A 25,258-nucleotide genomic window follows, 5' to 3' on the forward strand; every position below is an offset into this window, starting at 1 on the left:
TATCTCATCTTTCTACTCTTACAAGGGCCACCAAGGCAGCTAACAATTTAAAACATACATGAATATAAAGCTTAAATCACACATTCTGCTGCGCTGAATGTACCATGAGAACTACTCAGTGCATATGACAAAAAAAATCAAATGTATACTTGTACACAAATTATGTGTGTGTTCAATGTACCTTATGAACAGGAATACAATGATCAACCGCTATTAATGTTCATACATCAACTGTTGGTGTTTACTTGGGACAACATGCATTATTTTCAAATACTGATATAAAATTGTGAGAAAACTTGAAGCCATGGTGGGGGGGAACCAACAAATGTGCAATATATGAAATCTAACTTATTCTGCTTCTTTAACATAAAATTCACAATATAGAACTTTATTCACAGTGGTATTCAGTATATATATGGAATTAAAAAATAAGAACTTATTTTCTATAAGCAAAACTGTGACTGTACCCAATACTGAGGAGCACAGCAAGCTGCTGCAGCCGATGTCACCTTAGAACAAGAATCCTAGTTCTATTAAGCAAGAGGCAGGAAAAAATGCCGTTCTAAACTGAAAACACAAACTTTGTAGTAAGAAAAATGTATTATTTGCACAGAATCAATTGCATATAGCCTTCATGAGTAAGCAGCATATGCTGTTATTGAATTACACTTTATAGGTAACACCAAACTCTTCAATAGTCTAGCATACACAGTATAGCATATTGTGGACAAATACAGTTACATTTAAATAAAGTATATTTACAGTATACACAAGAATTATCAGAGCTAATGCCGTACAGTTTGATATGCCATATTTTTCGGACCATAAGATGCACCCCCCCCCCAAAAAAAAGTGCGGGGGAAGTGTGTGCGTCTTATGGAGCGAAGGGACGATAGGACGTATCTTCCTCCGGGGGGGGGGGGGGGGAGCCGATCCGCTGCCTCCGCCTCCGATCCCGGCGCTTCCCCTGCGCCTGCCTGGCTCCAGCTCTGCTTCCAGCAAGCGCTGGGATCGCTCCACGCTGCCCCCACCGCAAACGCAGCACTTCGCGAGCGCCAGCTGCGGAGGGAGCGGCGTGCTTCCTCCGTGCCTGTCTGCCTGGCTCCAGCTCAGATGCCTAAAGCAAGTGCCGGGATCAGAGGGCAGAGGGAGCGATCCTGGCGCTTGCTGTAAGCATCGGAGCTGGAGCCAGGCAGACAGGCACAGAGGAAGCACGCTGCCCCCTCCGCAGCCGGCACTCGCGAAGCGCTGGGTTTGCGGTGGGGGCAGCGTGGAGCGATCCCAGCGCTTGCTGGAAGCAGAGCTGGAGCCAGGCAGACACACGGGGGAAGCGCCGGGATCGGAGGCAGCGGATCGCCCCCCAGGAGGAAGGTGCGTCCTATGGTCCGGAGCGTCTTATGGACCAAAAAATACGGTACTTTTCATAACATGCAGAGATTAAAACCTTGACTTAAAGAACTTAACTCATTCCAAAAGACCAAATATTTTGTAACAACTGCCCTCCCAAATTTCTATTCTTTCCCCGGGAACATTTTAAACAACCCTTCCAAAAATGGGGAAAAACCCCTTGTGTGCCCCCCTCACTCAGTTTTTGTTTTTTTTCCCCAGGCTTTCACATCTTCATTTCCAAACAACTGAACAGAGATACCACAGAATTACAAGCTACAAGAGAAGCAAAGAGCTATAAATATGAAACACTGCAAACGGCATAACTGCAAGAGCACAGCGTTCATACAAAGCCTGATTCACAGATAAGCAAACTCAAGCCAGACAAAGCGGCAAGAGATACAAGTACAGGATGGCTGACTTAAATCAGACTGCAACTCTGATTGCAACTCTGTGCCAAATTTGGGGGAAACTCATTATTTAAACACAATCAGCACCAAAAAGGACCCAGTCTGATGGATGAAATTTTAATGTCATGAATCCAACGCACACACACAATACGCAATTCTTCCCCACCCACAAAACCGAACAGTCACAGATAAAAGACTATGATTTGGATAGCCATTGATTTAATGACTCATGTGCAAATCCACATGTTCAACCTGATGTTTCTGAGGAAAAATGGCTAACTCACTGACAGCCCCACAGGTTGGATCTCGTTCAAAAAAAAGAAATCTTGGGTTGTAGCCAATTACAAAAAAGGAATCCTGGCAGATGTAGGTCTCTCCCCATGTTCCACCACCCATCACAGTGCCTTCTCATCCCTTGTAAAGTTGCCTGGAGTACTGTGAATGGAGGGGACGGCAGTGGAGAGAGAATTAGAAAAAAAACCTTCCCAACTCTACTTGTAGGACTCTGCTAGCAGTCGACTGGCCCTGTACCTGTTTTCCACTGCCAAATTTTTAATCAAAGCAGGGTAAAAAATTAAACTCCCATTTCATTCACAAAAATGTGACCTTCTGCACATGCAGCACATTACATCAAGTCTCATTTCCGTACAAAAGGAGCAGTACCTGCCTCAAGTTCAAATCTCCTCTCTGCTACAGAAGCTTTCGGGGTGACTTTGGGCCTGTCACTCACTGCATAACCTGCCTCACAGGATTGTTGTGAAATAAAATGGAGAAATGAACAATGTAAGCCACTTTGGATCCTACTGGGGAGAAAGGTAGGGCAAAAATTAATTAAATAAAAACCATGGTAGTGGTATTTGGCAGTGTAACATTTGCTTTGGACCCATGCGTCAGCTCTGTCAATCAGTAAATGAAATGCTCCTTACGAGGCTACTTTCTCGCTTATTTCTCTGTTTGCCATTTGCAGAACAACAGCAGCTTGAGGAGAGGAGAGAACCAACTCTTCAAGCCTCCCTGCCCGGGGCAAGTCTTACCCACCAAAAATGGTGTCACAACTCCGGGGAGTCTTACTAAGTGCTGCCACCACTCTGGGTTAAGCGTTCCCCTTGAGAAGGCCCAGAGTACCCTCCCAAGCCCTTCAGGCCTCCTGTAGCTTAGGCCAAATAATAGGCATGAGGATCAGGCAGAGTGAACAACAACAACAAAAGGGTTTATTTCAGTGCAATATAAATTAACAAGGTGCAATAAAACAGTAAAAGGGTGAAGGGAAAATAAACAAATGCCCATACGCCTCTGAGCTTACTGTTCTTACTGTCTCTCGTCAGACCTAGCCTACTCACCTTTCCTCTAAGGGCAAGGGTCTCCTCCTGGCAGCAGCTCCTCCTCAGCCCTGCCTCCTAAGAAAAGAACACACCCTGCCTGGGCTTGGCCTTTATATATTCTCTTCCCAGGCCCCACCCCTCTCTGGGCCTGTTTCCCTCCAAAACCCTTGCTACACGATCAGAGGGATAGAGGGGAGCCTGGGAAATGTAGGCTCTTTCCAGTACTCCTAAGCAGGCTTCCCTGGGGCCTGCAGGCCTCGCTAGGCCCAGGGTCATGACAGATGGTCAAGCAAACGACTATTTACAGGCTTGTATGTTTCTCCCACCACCAGAAATAGCAATATTGTCCTCTTGTACATGAACATACTCCAGAAGGGCAAAGGAACACTGCCCTCCTGCCCCCTAGAGGGCACCGTTTTGAAAGAAATGCTTATTGCAAAACAGTATACTTAGCATGACCACTAAGGGGTCCCGTTGGGCAGCATGTTCCCCTCCATCACTAGTGGAAGAATAAGAGAGCTCCTGCTTGAATACATACTCAGAGGTGGCTGAAACATTCAAGGCAAAGGCAGTATGTATGAGATACTTTTGGGCAAGAGCCGGACTGTACCCCAGAGCTGGGCTTTGAACGGGGCCTTCCCCATCCATCAACTGAACCCTGAAAAGAGAAGCACAGTTCCTAGCAAGCATGCAATTCACTAAATAGTACGGGAGCAATTCAGTATTTGAGAATTTCTCACATTCTTCTGAGGACATGTACAAATGATTCTGTTTCAAGATTCAGTAATCCTGGTATGTAAGACTGATTTTGGATGTCATGTGGAACTATACCAGCGATTTTGGTATTGCTACGGGTGAGTCAACCATAAGGTTGCCAAGTTCAATTAAAGAAAAATCTGGGGACTTTGGGGGCGGAGCCAGGAGACTTTGGGGGGTGGAGCCAGGAACAAGGATGTGACAAGCATAATTGAACTCCAAGGGAGTTCTGGCCATCACATATAAAGGGACAGCACGCCTTTTTAAATGCTTTTCTTCCATAGGAAATAATTAAGGATAGGGGCACCATCTTTTGGGGCTCATCGAATTGGACCCTCTGGTCCAATCGTTTTGAAACTTGGGGGGTATTTTGGGGAGAGGCACTAGATGCTATACTAAAAATCTGGTGCCTCTACCTCAAAAAATAGCCCCCCCAGAGCCCCCAATACCCACGGATCAATTCCCCATTATTCCCTATGGGAATCGTTCTCCATAGGGAATAACAGAGTGCCCAGTAGACATTTCCCTCCCCCCAGGCTTTCTAAAGGGGGGGAGGGCCTCCATACCAGGGAATCCCCCCTCCCTGCCCCCTCCCTCTCTCACACACACAAACACTTACCGTACTTGGTCTTCTTCCAGCAGAATGTGCTTGCTGGGAAAACGAAAGCAAGGCTCCACAGGAAAAGAAAGGGAGGGGCCATTCTCCATGCAAACGGTTACTTTCCCATGAAGCCCTTCCTGTTTCCTATTTCCTGTGCAGCCTTAAAGGGACACATTTTAAAACGGATCAGAAGCTCTACAACATTATACCTAAAGATATGTTCTCTCACCCCTCCCCGCACCCAGATTTTTTGAGAGCGGGGAGGAGGATGCAATTTCGGGGGTCCCCCGCCAGGGCAGGGGGGTTGGGAAGCCTAGTCAACCAGGCAAGTTTCACTAGGTGAAATTCTGAAGTGGAGTTTTCAATCCTTTTAGACTTAATTAAAAAAATATAAATCACTGCTTCTTATATTAAAGAGAGGAAGAGACAGATCAACATAGCAAGTCTAATTACCTTCGGGACCGTCTCTTCCCATATATTCCCCAGAGGGTACTGAGATCTGGATCACAAAATCTATTAGAAATCCCCAGGCCGAGGGAGGTGAGATTGAAGGCTACCAGAGAACAAGCCTTCTCTATTGCAGCCCCCCACTGGTGGAACCAATTCCCTGATGATGTTAGAGCCTGGCGGGACCTTGCCTAATTCCGCAAGGCTTGTAAAACAACACTTTTTTGAATGGCCTTCAGCTAAAGTACAAAGCTGTTTAGCATCATGGTATGGAACTTAGCTCCAAAACTGTTCAATATTTAAAGTGCAATTGTTAATTTTAATTGATCTTACTGTAATTGTTTTTAGTGTTTTATTGTGGATATGCTTTGACGGGGAGGGCAGGATATAAATGCAATAAAATAAATAATAAATAACGTATAAATGTTCATAATGGGATAATGTCTAAATGTACATCAGATTTTCCAGAAACATTGGTGGAGTGTTAACATGAACTCTGACTGCTCAGGAAAGAGCAGCTGCTTCTGCTTCAGTCTAGGTTGGAATAAGTCAGCCAGGCTATGAAAAATGAAGTTGAAGAAAGGGTAGAAACTGCTGTGTGCTCCCCACAGGGCCATTTAACACAGGGAGTTCCGATCTCAGCAGGCATCTCACAGAGAGCACAAAAGCTTTAGAGGAGCAGAATGCAACACCTTAACACATGCATACAGAGAGAGAGATTTGGAAAAAGGAGGGGGATAGCTTCATACCTGAGAAAATTCACAAGAGCTCTCTGCATCACAAATTTACACACCCCATTAATTTCAATCAGTAAGGGAGAGGCTCCCATGTGCTTCTATTACTCAAAACTCATGTGGATATTCTTTCAGGTCAAGTGGGATTCTGGGCCAAGATTTCAACAATTCCTTACGAGAGCTTTGGAAATTTAAAATGCACATCTAATGTAACCAGATGAACGAGAAGAGTTCAGCCACATATTGCTAGGCTGTACTGACTGCTCCCCCAAGCCCAAATTTGACCCGGACTAACCAATATTGAGAGACCTCCAAGGCCAGGTATGTGAGGGCCAGTGTCAGAATAGGATCTGAGGGATCAAGATTCAAACTGCCACTCTTCCATGGAAATCACTGGATAACCCTGGGCCAGTCATACATACCCTCAGCCTAATCTACCTGATAGGGTTGTTGGGAGGATAAAATGGAGGAGAATGTTGTAAGACATTTTTGGTCCCCCCACTACAAAGTTTCAAAAGCCAGAGAGGCAGCTGAATAAAGTTTCCAGTCACTGGGAAATATAGGCTCCAGTACCCCAACGATCTCCTTGCCCACCCCCATGATGAGAAGCACTTCATGCACAATTTGTAATTTTAAAGCCAATTTCTGCCAAGTAAAAGGACTCATACAATATGCACTAAATATACGCATGCTTCTCTCTCTCTCCACACACACGGGGCAAAATTCTACTGTTCTTGGGACTGAACTTTTAAGCGATGAGCAAAATATGCCTGGAGAACAAAGACTCTTCTGCGGCACCTCCTAACCAAAACACAAGAACTAAATCTATGTAGTTCACACATTCAAAAAAGAAGCTTTACTATTTAACTTCCCATTCCTCTTGTCAAGTAGTGAGCAGTTTGTTAACAGCAAGGTGGAGAACACACGGCAGGGCAGCAAGAGTCCAGAAAGAGGAAGCTCTGTTAAGTTGATAGCACATGAAAAGGTGATTCATTTCAATTTATGCTTTAAGGAAGTGGCAGCCCTTGCATTTTGGCCTACAGGTCCAAGGCAGATAGAGAGGGACAGAGCTCCTACTCAAAAAACAGGTGTGTTCCACTGGATGGCAATATTCCTACAGTGAAGACATGGACTGCTGCTACTGCAGTTCTAGTTGCCTCCAGTCTGGTGTGACCCATGAAAGACTGCACCTTTTCACCTCAAATCAAGCTGGATTTCTTTTCCAAATCATGCTCACGCTCCTCTCCATTTTCATGAAGAATTAGGGAGGAAAGGCATCAAGAGGTTTTGAGAAATGCTGGGAGCCTCAGCTTATTCCTTATAAACAGTAAATAAAGTAGTCATGCGACACTGCAAATGCAAACTCCCCAAACATGACATAACTGCAGTACACAGCCGTGCTGCGAACAAAGGGATGATGGCTTTATCTCTGTGTAGCCACACAGAATGGGCTTTTAGCAGATTTTGCCACCAGTCCAAACCAGAGCTCTTGCCTGTTACTCTCAAGTAGTCTTTCCAATCTCCGTAACCAATTTGGTTCTTGCTGTACTCATAAACTGCAAATGAAACCCTGAAGTGCCAATTTTGCTCCAATTTCTAGTTTTTGTTTCGTTTTAAAAGTTATTTGGGTGAATTCAAAAGGAAGTTTCGAGTCCAGCTGCACCTTAAAAGACCAGCAAGATGAGCACAATTATTTGAGAGTCAAAGTTCCCTTCTATCTGATGAATGGGGATGGGACGGTGGCTCAGCGGTAGAGCATCTGCTTGGGAAGCAGAAGGTCCCAGGTTCAATCCCTGGCATCTCCAAAAAAGGGTCCAGGCAAATAGGTGTGAAAAACCTCAGCTTGAGACCCTGGAGAGCCGCTGCCAGTCTGAGTAGACAATACTGACATTGATGGACCGAGGGTCTGATTCAGTATAAGGCAGCTTCATATGTTCATATGTTCAAATCAGCTTTGACTTGTGAAAGCTTATGCTGCAGGTATCTTGTTGGTCTTTAATATGCTGCCGGATTCAAATCTTGCTGTTCTACTCCACTCATATCTGCAAGACTGTCTCTCTCCTGCACCGTGACAGCTTCACTCATCCAAGCAGGGCCATCTGCAGATGCCAACCTGCAACGGACAAAATCAACAACAGCCTGTACATGTGCCTTCTCTGTTCTTGTCCTCACCTTGTGGAATGACCTGCCTGAGGAAAGCCAGGAAGGCTCCCACTCTCCTGGCTTTCCACCAACTATGCAAAACTGAATTATTCAAGAGGATTTTTCTGCGCAGGCTATAGGGTAGCACTATACAAAATGCTTCATAAAGTTACATGAATAAATTATTAGGGATGGTGGTCTATACTACTGTGTATAGTTTGCTGCTAAGTTGGATCCTATTATGTAATTTTGCATCTTTTAACGTGTCGTGTTAACTCCTATGCTTTGCTGCAGTTCTTTGTTTTTAGACTTCTGGTTGGTTCTACAACATAAATCCTATTTCGTTGTTCAATGACTTGTTGATTAGATTGACTGACTCACTCTGCATTATCTGTCTTAAGTCCCAGTGAGAAAGGTGGACTATGAATAACACAAATGCAAGAATACTGCAGACCAGCATGGCTGCCCACATGAAATTATGAGCAAAAGCAATTAATGGCCTCCAAAATGTCCTATCCTTATTAGCTTTGCTCAGGTCTTACAAACTGCAAGCTATGGCTTCTCTGATTCAGTCCATCCATCTCATGTTGGGTCTTCCTTTCCTGCTGCCTTCAACTTTTCTTAGCATTATTGTCTTTTCCAGTGAGTCTTGCTTCTTATGTGTCCAAAAGTATAATAGCTTCAGTTTAGGGATTTTAGCTCCTAGGAAGAGTTTGGGTTTGATTTGATCTAAACCCCATTTATTGGTGTATGGTACCTGTAAAATTCTCCAACACCACATTTCAAATGAATCAACTGTCTTCATTGCCCAGCTTTCACACCCATACACATGGGGAATACCACAGCACAGATTTTCTTGATCTCAGTCACGAGTGACATCCTTACGCTCGAGGATCTTTTCTATTTCATTCATGGATGTCCTTCCTAGTCTCATGGCTGCTCTTCTCAATTTCAGTCTTCTGATTTGTTAACTGCAGACTCCCTTGTGGTTGATGAGCAAATGAAAACAGCATTTTCCAACCTACCCCTTTCCACTGTAGCCTGCTAAGCTCCCCCCCCCCACAAAAAACCCCGCTCTCCTGGGAGTCAGAGGACCCTCACAAACAGCACAGATGGGCAAAATGTGCAAGGGGGGGAGATTGTCCAGTGGGAAGGAAGCATTAGCAAAAAAATCCCCCCGTAGAAGTGCCACGACACTAACAGTCTAGCATATTTGGATTCAACCCATTAATTTTTCATAGACAGCAAGACTGGGGAGATAAAATACCACTCCCTACAACAGCAACTAGTTAAGCTTCCATGTCCTGAAACAAACATATGTGCCTCTCTTAAGGGAGATGATGTTGCTGGCATTTACAGCCTTCTCCTCATCAGCTAATCCATGTTTTATGGAATCCTTCTCTTTCATGCACAGAAAAAGATCACTATGACCATCTGATTTCCAAGCCTTCAGGGCAAATGGTTAACAGACCATTATGTAAAAGTCTTGTGATTCAAATCATATGCTTGGGTCAGCAGCAACCTGGGGCTACCCTCATCACCACAACTAGAGCCAGTAATGCCACTGGTCAGAATGGTCTTCCATCTATGGCCCACCCCCAACAGAGACGTAAAATCTCCAGAAGTTTTGAATCCATGGGGGAACACTAGTGGGGGGGGGGAGGAGGGGGGGTTGAAATACATGCAGTACTAATCACTATCAAACCTAATGTTTTAACATTAAATTTTAACATATGAGCTTGCCAGACCACTGGCATAATTCTGAATAACGTAGGTGCTTTCTACAGATTCTAAGTGAGGTGTCAAGAAGTGGGTCACTGAGTGAGGAAGGAAGGCAGAAATAACTGAAAGTGAAGGTGCAAATTTTCATGATGCTAACTCCTACGTGAACAATGTGGCAGGTGCACAAAACTCATACAGACATGGTGATCTAGCTAAACTTCTGAACAGGGCTAGTAAATTCCCCAGCATTAAGAAACTAGTAAACATTGAGATGCTTGAGATGCTAGTCATCAAGATTTTCTTTTTTCCTTTTTTGAATATGTATATTCCCGCTTCTCTCCCTACTTGAAACCCAAAGAGGCTTTCACACTGTTCTCCCACTCTTAATCTTCACAACCACCACCTTTTGGGGTTGGTTAAGCTGAGAGATTGTGATGAGATGAGAAGAAGAAAAAAGAAGAATTGCAGATTTATACCCCGCCCTTCTCTCTGAATCAGAGACTCAGAGTGGCTTACAATCTCCTATATCTTCTCCCCCACAACAAACACCCTGTGAGGTGGGTGGGGCTGAGAGGGCTCTCACAACAGCTGCCCTTTCAAGGACAACCTCTGCCAGAGTTATGGCTAACGCAAGGCCATTCCAGCAGGTGCAAGTGAAGGAGTGGGGAATCAAACCCGGTTCTTCCAGATAAGAGTCCACACACTTAACCACTACACCAAACTAGCTCTCCGAGCAAAATTCCTTGGCTGAACAGGGATTCAAGCCTGGGTCCCCCAGATCTTTGTCTTATACTCTAACCCACTATGCTACAAGAACCCTCCTAAGCTTTGCACACAGCTGGTTCTTGACAACTGAGATATCAGTCTGGAAAATGATTTTTAAAAGATTCCTTTATCTGCTAAGCAGAGACACAGACTCTTCCGCTGGTGTGCTGTTGTTTTCCCACCTATACTTCAGCCAGCCTACAAGTGAGTCTGCAATTGTTAAAGGTAGTTTCAGGTTGGTCTGCAGTAGAAGAGCAAGATTCACACCCAGTAGTACCTTACAGACCAACAAGATGTTCAGGGTACAAGCTTTTGAGGAGTCAAAGCTGCCTTCATCAAATAATACTTGATTCCCAAAAGTGTATACCCTGGAAATCTTACTGGTCTCTAAGGTACTACCTGGTATGAATTTTGAGACAGTTAACACAAGAGTTATTTGTACTACATTGACAGCTTAAAGGAAAATAATCCATAAATGTTTACTGGCAGATTCCCTGCACACAATTCTTACATACCAGGCAAGCGTGAACTTACAACCGTAGTGGGGGGGGGGGGGTAATGTTGTCTTCACACGCATCGTTTCAAGCATAGCCATACCTACAGCAACCAAGGCCTGCAAGAGCCTTGGGCATTTGAAGTTCTAGGCTTGGGGAAGAATAAAACAAGCTGAATAATTACTGGAGAGTGGGCGGTGGCCAATTTTGCTCTGGCAGACTGCAGGATGTTGTGAGATGCCAGAGGTGGGGAAGAAATAAATTAAATAAAAATAATAAATAAGAAACTTCATCATGAGAAAGCCCTGCTTCAGGTGCCAATTTATTAAAGGACCAGCTGGCTTCTAAATGGGAAGGCTTTCTTGGTCATGGTCCCACAACACTGGAATGCCCAGACTCATCTCTACAGACAGTCCACAGAGAGGACTTAAGCATCTCATGATGAGATCCTGGTCTTCAGAACCTTACTTTCACCTGTCTTGCCACTTCGCCTTTTAATTATCTGGTTTATCATTTGTACACAGTTCTATCTGGTATACATGGAAGGCCTGGGAAAGGAGGTTATAAATTCTAAGAATAAAATAAACCTGGAGGGCAATTTGTGCATGCAAAACATGCTTCTTTAGAGTATCAGAAATGGCTACCCCTCTACACACCTTTTTGAAAACAAAAAGCATTCTTTAGAATGAAAGGAAGCTGTCCAGAATGACCAGGAGATGAACGCTCCCAAAACCAACAGCTGCAGATTCACTTTGAAAGTGTCTTTGCCTTTCATGCAAATGTAGTCTACAAGATATTCAAAAAAGGTCCCCCCCTTACCTCCCTCCCCCCACTCTACCAAGTGACACAACCATGGTGTCAAAGTGCACCGTTTGCTGGAGGGCACTGCCATCTGCAAGAGCGCAACATTTCATCTCCGGTAAATAAACACATCTGCTTCTGCCAGTGTCCTCCCTGCTGCGTGGCCCATCTGGAGCAGGTGAGCTAGAAGGCATAGTCAGGCATTGGAAGGTGGGGGCAGAGGAAAGAGGAGCAGGCAGGATCAGGCCTCAAGGGACCTGGCACGGGAAGGAAGGAGACAGTAGTCCCCTCATGTTGTATCCTGCCTAACCCCTTTGCCAAAGCAGCATGTTTAAATTGCCCTCATTAGCGAGGGATGCTCCAAGCCAGTGGCACCTGGACCATCTGCTCCAAAGGTCATGTGACCTTGCGGAGCAAAGGTTCAGTTTGCAAGTGGCAGTATTCGGCAAAGCAAGGATCTGAATGAAGAAACTCCAGGTGATTTTCAGGGGTGGGGGGAAAATCCAGATGTCCTCTCTGTGGCCCCTTCAGGAGAAACTTTAAAAGGGTACAAATTATTCCTGCAGATAAGCCCCCCCCCCAAAAAAAACCCCTGGAAACCTTGATATTACTGTCTACTTTTAGACCAAGATGTATAAAGTATCCTGCCTCAGAAAAGGGATTTGCCAGATTCACAGTTGATATTTGAACCATCAAACAACCACCAAGTATTCCAAGATCCAATTTCATTGAAGCATTACAAAATGTTACAGTTGAACACAGGTACATCCTACCTGTATGTGGGTAAATCTGTTCATAAGAAAGAGCCAATGCTCATATATTTTACAAATGAAACTGGAGACCAGTACCTGGGTAAGTGTTGGGCTTTAATGACATGTTCAGCTATATGCACAGCTGACTGTAACATGAAAACTACTCAACCCACATACAAAGAACACTCAAGTGCACCCTGTACATAGATTGTATGAGCATCCACTGTAACTTGCAAACAGGGCTAGAGTAGAAGAGATTCAGAAATGGATCCTGTCAAAAAGATCTGTGCATAGAAGGTCGTTGTGCACGTAGCATGACTTTTCTGCCTCCCATAGGAACCTGAAATGCCCCCTGAGATACTGATCCTTGAAGATGGGGGAAGTGAGGCTTCAATGGAAACTTTTCTACAGGATCCAGCTTGCAGTGCACCTATGTGGAAAAGTGTCAGACAGGATTAAGAAGCAAACAGGCCTTGCTCCTTTCCTTGCTATCAGATGACCCATTGACAGTTTTAAAAAGGAGACTTACACAGGATCTTTATGGAACAGCTCATTACGACCAAACTCTGGAACATATTAGAGCAGGGTGTCAAACTTATTTGTTATGAGGGCCAGATCTGGCCGGGCAATGTCAAGCTGGGCCATGCGTGTACCTATTTAAGATCAGGTAGCAAAGATATAAACTTTATATTGGACACAAACACAATTAAAACATGCTTAAAATGTTAGCACTCGTTGGTCTTAAAGGTGCTTTCGTTGATCTCCCATGGGATCCAGGGAACTGGGCAAAGGAAGCTCTGGCTCTTTCCTTCCTTCCCTAGGGGGCTGGGGGGGCGGGGGGAAGAACCTCAGTCAGTAGAAGGAAGAGAGGCTTGGCTCAGTAGCTCTGCTGTGCAATTGAAAGAGCCTGACAAAGCAAGCTCTGCCTCCCCTGCTTCCTCCCCAACGGAGAATCCTCAGACAACTGAGAAAATAGAGGCTTTGCTCTGTAGCTCCTGTGCTACTGAGCAAGTCTTGCAAAGCAAACTGTGATGCAGAAGGAAGCAAGATATAGGTAGGAGGAAGCAGATGACAGCCAGTTGCTTGGGGGCCTGATAGGAGCTCTCTGGGGACCTGATTCAGCCCCCGGACTGCATGTTTGACACCCCTATATTAGAAGATCAAATGATACCTCACACCTAGCCATCCCCTGCCACAAAGTGAGAGCTGCAAGCCTCCATTCATTACCCAGTGAAATGGAGGACAGGTAGAGAGTGAAACGGTGTGCTGGTGCTCCTGTGCTGCAGAAGAGCTGAGGAAGTGGGCTCTCTTGGCAGTTCCTCATGATGGGACTGTGGAAGACTCGTTAATTGATTTGGTGCCTGTACACACAGCTCAGCTTGGTATGATATATATTCAAAAGCATCCACATTTCGTTTTCACAAAAAGAAGCTTGTTTGGCTCACCACATCAAACTGCTTCACTCTATTAAACTGTTTGCGGAGAGATTAAATAGAATTCATGCATTTGTATGAGAAATGAAGGCCTCAATTACTAAAAATGGAGTTAATTCATCTCCCTGTCCATGGCTGGTGGGATTTGGAGGAGGGACACAGAGAACCCTTGGGTTTAAAAAGCTGAAAGGTTCACTAGCAACACTGCAGACTCTAAGAACTGCCTATCACATGCCTGCCCAACCTGCAATTCACCTCTAGATTTTTCTGTGTAGGGTAACAATAGGGGAGGGGGCCCCTGCTAACCTGATAGGACACAATAGATGGAGTATAGATCTACAGCAGCGGCATGACATTTCAGGTCTTGCTTACTCCCCCACATGCCCCTGTTTTCCTACTTTTCTGCTATGCTGAGTGTTCCCAAATCTTAGTTCTTGGGGTATGCACCTGAGTCCGATCCGGGCAGAAGCTGGATTCAGGTAGCTGGCTCCAGGTTGACTCAGCCTTCCATCCTTCCAAGGTTGGTAAAATGAGTCCCCAGCTTGCTGGGGGGGAAGTGTAGATGACTGAGGAAGGCAATGGCAAACCACCCCATTAAAAAATGTCGGCCATAAAAACGTCATGATGCGACGTCACCCCAGAGTCAAAAATGACTGGTGCTTGCACAGGGGACTACCCTTACCTTTTTAGAAGTTTGAAAGAAAGCAAAAATATTAAACATGACATAAACAATGCAATAAATGGTATTATCACATAAGGAGAATTACAACGCAGAGAGATTAAGATAAGCTTTCAGGTTCAGAATAGTTTCAGAGTGTAGCAGTGCTGGTCTGCAGTAGAACACTTAGATTTGAAGTTAGATTCGAGTCCAGCAGCACCTTAGAGAACAAGATTTTGGGGGTCTCAGCTTGCAAGACTTGAAGCTCCCTTCATCAGACACTTGGGTTAGGATAGTTCTGAACACAAGAACATTTTTGCTAAATCAGTCCAGTCCAATGTCCACCCCCAAGTTTCCAACAGCAGCCAGTTGGGTGGCTCAGGACAGAAGTTCACATGAAGGTGATGGCCTTCTTTTTGGATCAACTTCAGAGGTATATTATGTCTGTACACAGAATCAGAGTTGGAAGGGACCTCCAGGGTCTCTAGCCCAACCCCTGCACTATGCAGGAACTTCACAAATACAAACCTGACACACATCTCCAGTGACCCCTGCTCCATGCCCAGAAGACGGCAAAAACCTCCAGGATTCTTTACCAAACTGGCCTGGAGAAAAATTGCTGACTGGCCCCAAACTGTCAATTAGCATTTCTTCTGGGCATGTAAGAAAGGACCACAAGAACTAAGCACCAATGCAATCCTTCCTGTCATCCTTCTCATGATCTGCCTAATTCAAAGAATCAGCACTGCTGTCAGATGGCCATCTAGCCTCTGTTTAAAAACCTCCAAAGAAGGAGAGCCCACCACCTCTCAAGGAAGCCTGTTCCACTGAGGAACCACTCTGCCAGGAATTTCTTCCTAATGTTTAGCCAAAAAGTCTTTTGATTTAACTTCAACCCACTGGTTCTGCTTCAAATTTCTAGGGCAACAGAAAACGATTCTGCACCATCCTTTATATGACAGCCCTTCAAGTACTTGAAGATGGCGATTCAATCACCTCTCAATCATTTCCTCTCCAGGCTAAACATACCCAGCTCCTGCAACCTTTCCTCATAAGACTTGGTCTCCAGAACCCTCACCATCTTCATTGCCCTCCTCTGGATATGTTCCAGCTTGTCTGCATCCTTCTTAAATTGTGGTGCCCAAAACTGAACACAATACTCTAGGTGAGGTCTAACCAAAGGAGATGTTCAGGTCATGTGACCTGAACACTGTACTTCTGTTGATGCAGCCCAAAATCACATTTCCTTTTTAGCCACCACATCACACCGCTGACTCATGTTCAGTGTATGGTCCACTAAGACCCCTAGATCCTTTTCACACATACTACCACCAAGACAAGTCTACCCCATCCTATAATTATGCATTTGATTTTTCCTACCTAAATGAAGAACTTTAAACTTAAATTTTCAATTTAAAGAACTTGAAATTCATTTTGTTTTAGCCCAAATTGCATGTGTACTTCCAAAAAGATTCTGAGCGTCAGGAAAGCTGAGCCAAAAAAAAAAGGAAACCTGAGCCCAGCCACTGTGTTATTTATATACAGTTACTCTGATCCAGCAGCCCATGTAAAGCAAATTCACAGTCTCAGCTACTGAATGGAAGGAGATGCACATCTTCACATAATTCAATGAATATGCCCCTGCTTGAATACATGGTATGTATACAGAGGCTGTGTGTAGGATTTTGCCTTCAAAGGGATAATAAGTACACTTCACTTTTCAGGAAAAGTTGCACATCCAAAATTCCTCAGCAACCCCAGCCCAAACTGTTTAGATGTTCTTGTCTTCAACTACCACCATCTCAACACTGTACAACTGCAGCTTCTGTACCAAGCCTCTACATTACTATGAAACCCAAGCCTCTACATTGCTATGAAAATAGCTCAGAATTATGTGACAGCTTTTTCTCAAAAAGAACCATCAAGAGAGTTGTGAGACATCACCCTGGAACAGAGTGAATGCTTGTTTAAAAATGGGCACTCTGATAGTGTGAGGTTTGATCTGAGGAATCTTCTGGCAAGACATCAAGGAGGTGGTTAAAAGAAAACAGAAAAACTAATCCAGCAAAAAAATTAGGTTAACAGTAAGCAACTTTGGAGGACTGTCTTTCTCTGAAGCAGTTGGAAGCACGCAAGCCAAGCCATGGCATGCAGCTAAAGGCACACTTCTAGAAATGCAAGCCAGAGAAAGTTGACTGGTCTTTACAATGCAGAAATAGATACAGATTTCATGCCATTTCCATAGCTGACACAGCTCAGAACAACTAGGCAGATGACTTCTAGCCTGTAACTGAACCTGACCTACAACCTTAAGAGTGGACAGTGGTTAGAGAGCTGGATTTGGAACTGGGACAACTGGGTTAGTATCGCTGCTTTGTCATGGAAATTTACCAAGGGATCCTGGTCCCATCACTCTCTCTCAGTCCAACCTACTTTACAAGGTTATTGTGAGAAGAAAGTAAAAGAGGAAAGAGCAGCAAGATAAGCTGCTTAGAGAGAGAAGTGGGATATAAATTTTAAAGATTGAAAGGGGAAAAATCAGATTAATGGTAACACCACATATTAGCTACAAGCTCACAGAACCAAGGACAAGAGGTGTCAAATTTTGGAAAGCAGAGAGGCTTCCAGTATTCAGAAAATGAAGGTGGGAAGGGTTTTGCAATGGTTCTTCCATGGGATGATTATGTGTAATTGTCTACGAGACTACAACACATCAGGCAACGGTCTTTCCTATCTCTACTACCCATAATGCTTCTACCGAGAGGATGCCAAAGATGCAACATGAGAACTTTCAGCTCCTACACTGAGCTCCACAACCCAGAACATTATGGCAAAATGAGTTTGAACAGGGGAAGCAAGTTTTTGGGGTACAAGTGCCAAAACCACTGCAACATCTACAGTACTTGAAGGTTGTGGGGTAAACACAATAAAGTATATGAGGGAGGAATGGGAGGTTGTAGCTGACCAGACACATGTGGAGCAAGCAGAGCCCCAAAGACACTGCTAGGCCCATGGGGTTCATCTCAGTCTCCTGAGTAGAGAAGTGGCCTGATGTACTGCTGTTGAGCATCTGGGCCAGATGAATGGCCATCAGCTGTGACTGCTCAATGCAACCTATGTATAAAAGCAGTACACCCAATATCAGATGACAGTTACAAACAAGGTTGTTTCCTAGAGACATTCTGCTTTGCCACTGTTAGAATGCACAAACAGATGGAATCAATGCTATATATTCAGAGAAAACATCCCTGCATAGCCAACCTCTGGAAATTGTTTCTCTATATACAACCCATGTCTTATGCCTCTGCAGCAAATGAGAATACTCCCCCCTCACTTTATTTATAATTTTTTAAATATTAAACAAACAAAAAATCAATTCTAAAACATAACAATTGCAGCTAAAGTTGCTGTCCAAATGTTACATACAACCTTTGACTTTTAAACAGTGAGGTAGCAGAATCACAACATTCATTTTCCATTGATTGATTACCCTTAAGGCTACCAAATCACTAACAAACTCTCTTTGGTGTTAAAAGTATGCTAAAATGCTGTGGAAAAGGTTGGGCAAAAGAAAATACTTAACCCACCAGTTTCTGCCCTTTTTCACGCTGCATTCATATCCCGTCCTTGTGAAGGTCAAGGAAGTTGATATAAAGAGTCTGAAAAGGTTTCCTAGTCCATCACTGACCATATACATACTCATCAGGGCTGCTGTATCATGTAAACCATACCCTGGGACCAAACGGTTTTCCTATTCATCATATCCTTCTGCCACAACACTAAGCCACTTCTTTAAAAAGCATCAATTTCCAAATAAGGGGCAAACTTGGCTGATCACATGCCACTTCCATTTTTACTTTTCATCTTCTGCCCTGCAGCATTCAGTCATGTGTATGCACATGTTTAGGGTGGGGGGGGGAAGACACCCCATCAAAAGAAACACAGCGAAAGGGCCTGGGAAAAATACTGTTGCGATCAGCCACTCCAAGAGAGGGAAGTGAGAACCCAAACACACTTTCGTTTCCTGCACAGATCTAAATAAGCTTGTCTTAGCTCATCATTGGTGCAATGTGAATAGCCTATGGCATACTGAACCTTACCAAGTGGCCTTAGCCAAGCACCTTTCTCAGGCCCAGAGACCCTGTCCACAACACGCAGATGGTAATATTGGCTTTACAGAGCTTTTTGTAGAAGAATATAAGAAAGCTAATATAAACTTTTTGTGTGGTGCACAATGCTATACAGATAGCTATCTTTCTGTAGTAAATATCTCCAGAGCAACTTGCAAGCAAAAAATACAGTATATAAAGCTAGCAACAACACCAACAATAAAAGCCAGAATAAACAATGCTGCTTTCAGGTCTTCAGGAACAACTCTGGCTTTAGATACTGCTGGAAGGTCTATACTGAGGGAGATTAACAGAGTTTGCAAGGAAGAGAATTCTACAGCACTGCAGCGGGTCCCCACCAAACAAGCCTGTGGTAACGTAGATTTCTACAAGAGGAACCACTTGATTGACTTCAGTGCATAGACAAAAACATGTGGGTAGGATGCAGTCTGTCAGGTACTTTAAGGCTAAGCCAATAAAGACTAAAAAGCATCTCAAAATGAGACCAGAAAACCTTAGAGATGCTTAGCATGTGTGCTGCAGCAAGCCCCAACTGAATGTCCTGGGCTGCTGTATTTTGAACAGTGATGTTTCTCAAACCATCTTCAAGGGCAACTCCATGTAGAGAATGTTACAGTAATCCATTCTAAGGTGTGCGTGACAGCGGCCAGGAGAGCTGCTTAATCAGAACAAGCATCCAGGGCCAAACCCACAGACTGTGGCCCTGCTCTTTCAGGAGGAGTACAACCATGCCCAGATACCTATTCCTATCTCAGTTTTACTCCCAATACACGACACTTCTGTTCTGACTGAATTCTGTATTCCTTATTTGGTCATTATTACTACATTTGCTCTCCTTCATCCAGCCCTTGTGTTAAGAACAAGGAAGTGCAGAGAAAAGACATACAAAATATTGTACTGATCCCAGAAAATCTAGCTTCCAGAACCACCACCACCCCTTTAGACATTAGGGCTGCCAACACAATCAGATAGCAAGTAAGCAGAGGCTGCTGAAATCCCAGGAGCTGAGTGGAAGGAATGGGACAAGATTACCTGCAACTGGAGATGGGGTTTCAGGGCCCAGAACAGCTCTAGATCCCATCCTATAGTTTGCAGAATTTATTCTAGCTTTGCCAAATTAGTATGATTTCAAAATCAAGAGAAGAAGAATTAAGCAAGCGTGCTCAGTTTCATCATACAAATTTCAGAATTTAACTTTTTCCTTGGCAGAGAATCTGAATTAACTAGGATACAGATCTTGAAGTTGCATGGCAACCATCTGGCTTTGCTTTGACTACCTTTGCAAGCAGAGATTAAAAATTGCAGTTTGGGGCATTCAAGTGTTTAAACTTGTGAATACTGCTGATGTATCAAAATAAACTGAGAAAAAGGTCATTTTCAGTGTCCAAAATGACTGCTTCTAAAGAACCTTTTGACAAAAAGCACACATTTTACCTGTAAAAAAACACAACCTTAAGGATGTTTATTATTCATTGTCACTTTTACCAAAAGGTGAATACTTCTGCCAGTAGCTTGTTCAACCTTATACTAAGAAATTATGCAGGTGGTTATATCTGAAACATAAAAGCCAGTTTCTGAGATGGACTGTAAAAGCCAGAACCAACTCAGCAAGAGAATAATTAAAAGGTACAACTTGTATCTTGCTTACCCGGCTCCTTAGATAGTCAGCCAGATTCCGACGCGTGAAGTTGGCAGCTGCAGTTGGAGACAACTCATACCCTGTCATCAAGGAATTAACATATTCAAAAGGCTATAGGAGAATGAAAACATTTCCAGAGTGTGAAAGCAAGCATTTATTTAATTTCCTGACTCAGATACAACTCTGATTTCTTGGACATGGTCAGAATGGTCTGCAACTGATGTGGATAGGGGAACAGGCTTTTCCACTTGGCAGCTAAAAGTTTCTTCTCATTTATTCTAACACTTTTTGGATGCTTTTGTGCTGGTTACAAACTAATAAAATTACTGTACTAATGCTTGGAAATGTCTACCCAAAGTGGACAGTTGAGATAAATTCCACCCCTGCGCAAGAGTCAGGAGAGTTTGGATCCCTAAGCTGTAAAATAATGTAAACTTTGACAAGGGATGAGAACTACATGCATGAATCTATAAAATGCTCAAGAGCCAATATACATATTTGAAGTAACATGGTACAGTATTCTGATACTATATCCAATCAGACCACAAATATGTAGTCCTATATTTGAATGGATGCCTGGGGGGGGGGGGTTAATGCCCCTTCCCTTAGAAGACTAATATTTCAGGAGAACTTCTATCCCACTCACCTCTAACCCTGACGTGCCAGTTTCCAAGGACAAGGAAGATTTTATATTATCAGACCTGCAGTCTGAAGATATACGATCCCATGACTGGAGTATTCTCCTGTAAATCTAGCTCTTAGAGACTTCAGAAGCACACAGGTGCAAATAAAACACTTCTTTTTAGAACTTGCTCAATTGCAATGTCATTCAGGACAAGTGGGAAGGCACTCAACTGGGATAGTGGGTAGCAAACATAAACTCTGTCTCTGCCCAACCAAGATGCATGTAGAATTCTGGAGCATCTAATCCAGTTACACTTCCTGCAGTTTTGTAAACATACAAAGTATTTTATCACTGGAGAATCCTAAACATTTGGAGCTCTCATCAAGAAAGGCAGAGTCTCCACTCACCATTCCTCATCTTGTAGAGCTGGACATTTTTCTGAATGTATTCTGCAAACTGGACAGTGTCACCAGCCTCCCCGACACACAGGAGCAAGATTTTCTCACTCATCTTGAACATCTTGTCATGATCTAGTCTCATAGGAAACAAAAGAAATAATGGTACAATTAAAAATAAGAGTGAGCTATTGTGAAGCTTCAGATAATGAGACAGAAGGGAAGAGAAATGAGCACAGGTTTCTTATGCTCCACTCCACACACACATGCAAAATTAATGGTTTAGGGACTTATGAAAATGTGACTGCAGGCATATCACGAATATGGACAGTTCACAGGATCTATGTCTTAAAAAATTACTTGGCTGCATTTACTCCAACAGCCATATCAGATTAGGCTTTTATATAGGGCTTCTTTCGTAGCAGGAACTCCTTTGCATATTAGGCTTCACCCCCTGATGTAGCCAATCCTCCAAGAGTTTACAGTAGGCCCTGTAAGAGGAGCACTATAAGTTCTTGGAGAATTGCCTACATCAGGGGGGTGCAGCCTAATATGCAAAGGAGCTCCTGCTACAAAAAAAGTCCCAAATATATACAGTTTAAGAGACAGATTTCTTTAGTGATAGCACTCCTAAAAGCAAATGGGAAAAGCCCAATCAATTATAGTTTAGAAAGTGCTAAACTCTCTGAAAGGCAAGAAATTATAAAGATCTTTACACTTTCTTACGGTAATAAAGCTTTTGAAAAGCAGGTGCTTTTGGAAATAGGAAAAAGGGATTAGTACTCAAAAAACAAACATTGAAACATACTGTTTTTGTGCTATTCATAACTGCATAATCTTATTTTACATGTAATATGCACCGATAAAAAGTAGTACTCTAGGCACAACCACGGCTTTCAGGAAAAAGTAGCTCTCTGCATTTCAGGTACCTGCTACAGAACACTCTAGATCTTCATTCAGAACCTCTTCTACAGCTCTACTTGTTAAATCACAAGTCCCTCCAACTCACCTACACTTCACTGCTTCACTTTATGTTTAGAAATTTTACATCATACCTTTCTGTTCAAAAGGGCCCTCAAATCGGTCCACAGAAATGATAAAGCAATAATAAGCCATTCTTAGTATACTTTCTACAGCAGTAATTATAGCAGAAAAGTCTGTATATGTTATGCCGCTATACTTTCTCACTTTTAGCCTCCTCCCCCCCCTGACAGCAATCTTTACACCTGGCAAACGTGCAGGGTTTTCATCTTCCCTTGTGGTGTAACCCTGTGCAATCAATAGGTTCAGACTGAGAAAATATGCAAAGTATTGTGCTCACAGTGGCACTTCAAACAACAGAAAATTACTTAATCCTGCCCTACTCCACAGTGTGCCGTTTCAACAGACTTGAGTATTCACTTTGCTTTGACGTTGTACAGCACCTAGCTCAACATTAGGCTGTGCTTCACCTATCACAGTAAAATAATAAGTGGTCTTCAACTGACAGACAGGCAGACTAGGTACAGCAGCATCACACCACAGGCTAGATTGTGTGGCAAGCAGCCCTCTTCACCTCCCAAGCAGTTCAGACAGAAGTTTCTCTTCTATCAGCAACTGCTTCTACACTGCAACAGAATGCAGTGAAAGTGAGGTGACAGAACAGACTACTACTGTGGACTTCATGGGAGGCATTACAGTTTTCAGAAGTTCACCTACATTAATTTCCTATAAACCAACAATAAGCACATTTAGGAACATAAGAAAAGCCATGTTGGATCAGGCCAATGGCCCATCCAGTCCAACACTCTGTGTCACACAGTGGCCAAAAATTTTTATATACACACTGTGGCTAATAGCCACTGATGGACCTCTGCTCCATATTTTTATCTAACCCCCTCTTGAAGCTGGCTATGCTTGTAGCCGCCACCACCTCCTGTGGCAGTGAATTCCACATGTTAATCACCCTTTGGGTGAAGAAGTACTTCCTTTTATCCATTCCAACCCGACTGCTCAGCAATTATTTGGCAATTATTATTGTTATCTATTACTGCAGGCAGGAATCTGAATAGCCCTGACTAGTCCCATCACATCAGAGCTCAGAAGCTAAGCAGGGCTAGTCACTGTTATTATTTGGAAGAGAAACCACTAAGGAAGACAGGGGTTATTATGCAGAGAAAGGCAATGTCAAACCACTTCTGCTCATCTCTGACCCTGGAAACCCCATGAATCAGCTGAGGGCACACAATTACTATTGTAGGTACCATCTGCATTGTCTCATACCTTGGAGTACCACATTCTACACTGCTCTCACAATACTTTTGCCATTGATAGTTTGCTGTACTTTTTGTTACATAGTCTTTGAAAGTTATATTCCTAGACCTGTTGCATTGTTCATTAGATGTCTCATGTTGTATGATTACATTTTCTGTCTCTTTCTACACTATAGCCCACCTTGAGTCTCAGTGAGAAAAGCAGTCTATAAATCAGCTAAACAAACAAAATGATGGGCTGGAATACTTTCCCAGAAATGCAGTTTGTTTTTTGGGGGGTTTTGTAAGTAGCTTTACATTGGAAGCACTCAAATACAACCTCCCTCCAACATATCTATAGTTCCATCAGTTCAGCCCATTCTGCCACCGCAGAAAGCCACTATTTGTTCTGCTGCATGTGTAAACAAGGCCCAAGTACCAATAACAGGTATACTAGATCAAAGGTGCTCAGCAGAAATGACATTACTCCCTCTCCTCTTTAAGGAAAAGAAAAGTAGAGAGGAGGCTGCCTTGGGAGAGCAGAATTCCTGCGCCCGAGTCGTGTGGAAACTTCAATTCTCGTAGCTTTCCTCCATCCTCCAATACTCCCCCCACCAGCACACCTCTTTCAGCTAGGCAGAAAAACAGAAGCAGAGGACGGTAACAAAACGAAAGGACTCCGTTTTGCATGGCATGGCAGGCCCTTCCCACACCCGACAAGATGCAAGCACTGTAGTGTTGCCAAGTCCAATTCAAGAAACATCTGGGGACTTTGGGGGTGGAGCCAGGAGACTTTGGGGGTGGAACCAGGAGACATTAGGCGTGAAGCCAAGATCAAGGCTGTGACAAGCATAATTGAACTCCAAAGGGAGTTCTGGCCATCACATTTAAAGGGACGGCACACCTTTTCAATTCCTTCCTTCCATAGGAAATAATAGATAGGGGCACCTTCTTTTGGGGCTCATAGAATTGGACCCCCTGGACCAATCTTTTTGAAACTTGGGGGGTATTTTGAGGAGAGGCACTAGATGCTGTACGGAAAATTTGGTGCCTCTACCCCAAAAAACAGCCCCCCCCCCCAGAGCCCCAGATACCCGCGGATCAATTCTCCATGATTTTCTATGAAAATAATAGAGCAGACATTTCCCTCCCCTCCCCCCGCTTTCTGACGACCCTGAAGCGGGGGGAGGTCCTCCAAACCAGGGGATCCCCTGCCCCCACCTGGAGATTGGCAACCCTAAAGCGCTGCAAAGTAAGAGAAGCAAACCCCGAATCCCCCTCCAAGGCCCATAGACTGACCGCGCTTCATATGGACGATGCTGGAGGCTGCGATGGTGTCCGCGGCCACCAGGACGAAGTCTGGCCCCTGAATGCCGATGAGATACTCCATCACGGCCCGGCGGACGGGAAAACCTTAAAACGAAAGCCCACGACGGTGACACAGCGAACCGACTAGAAACCGGCGTGCGACGCGGCGCGAATGAATTACGTCACCACCAAAGGCGGGGGGGGGGAACCGTCGCGCGAGAACTGGGAGGAGGAAAAGGGTGTGGGAGTGCAGCCACGTGACTGACTTCCTTCCCGCCCCCTTTCTGAAGTGGAGGCCGGGCTCTTTAGACAGCGTCCTTCCATACCGCTTTTCTTCGTTGGTTTCCGCCGCAATCTCGCGGCTCTCCGCCCAGGCAAATTTAATCTCTTGTTTATTCATCTTTATACGATATATTATTCCTTTTAAAAGGGCTGCTCTGTCGGTGTACATGAAGTAGGCCAGTCTGATAGTGAATAACTGAACCAGCGTTTTATCTTCGCAGCAAT

The 25,258-nt window shown here is 44.0% G+C and overlaps 1 protein-coding gene across 1 annotated transcript in view; it reads right to left on the bottom strand.

Annotated features, from left to right (window-relative positions):
- The window catches only part of PSMB2 (proteasome 20S subunit beta 2), a 47,166-nt gene extending 22,134 nt beyond the window's left edge, over nucleotides 1-25,032 (bottom strand). The window contains exons 1-3 of the mRNA XM_060258663.1: nucleotides 24,743-25,032; nucleotides 21,225-21,347; nucleotides 20,202-20,272 (exon numbers count right to left, since the gene is read on the bottom strand). Coding sequence (XP_060114646.1) covers nucleotides 20,202-20,272; nucleotides 21,225-21,347; nucleotides 24,743-24,833 — 285 coding nt within the window. The 5' untranslated portion in view covers nucleotides 24,834-25,032. The remainder of the gene's footprint in view (nucleotides 1-20,201; nucleotides 20,273-21,224; nucleotides 21,348-24,742) is intronic.
- Nucleotides 25,033-25,258: the final 226 nt, after the last annotated feature.

The sequence above is a fragment of the Heteronotia binoei genome, chromosome 17 (genome assembly GCF_032191835.1).
Source record: "Heteronotia binoei isolate CCM8104 ecotype False Entrance Well chromosome 17, APGP_CSIRO_Hbin_v1, whole genome shotgun sequence".
NCBI classification, from domain to species: Eukaryota; Metazoa; Chordata; class Lepidosauria; order Squamata; family Gekkonidae; genus Heteronotia; species Heteronotia binoei.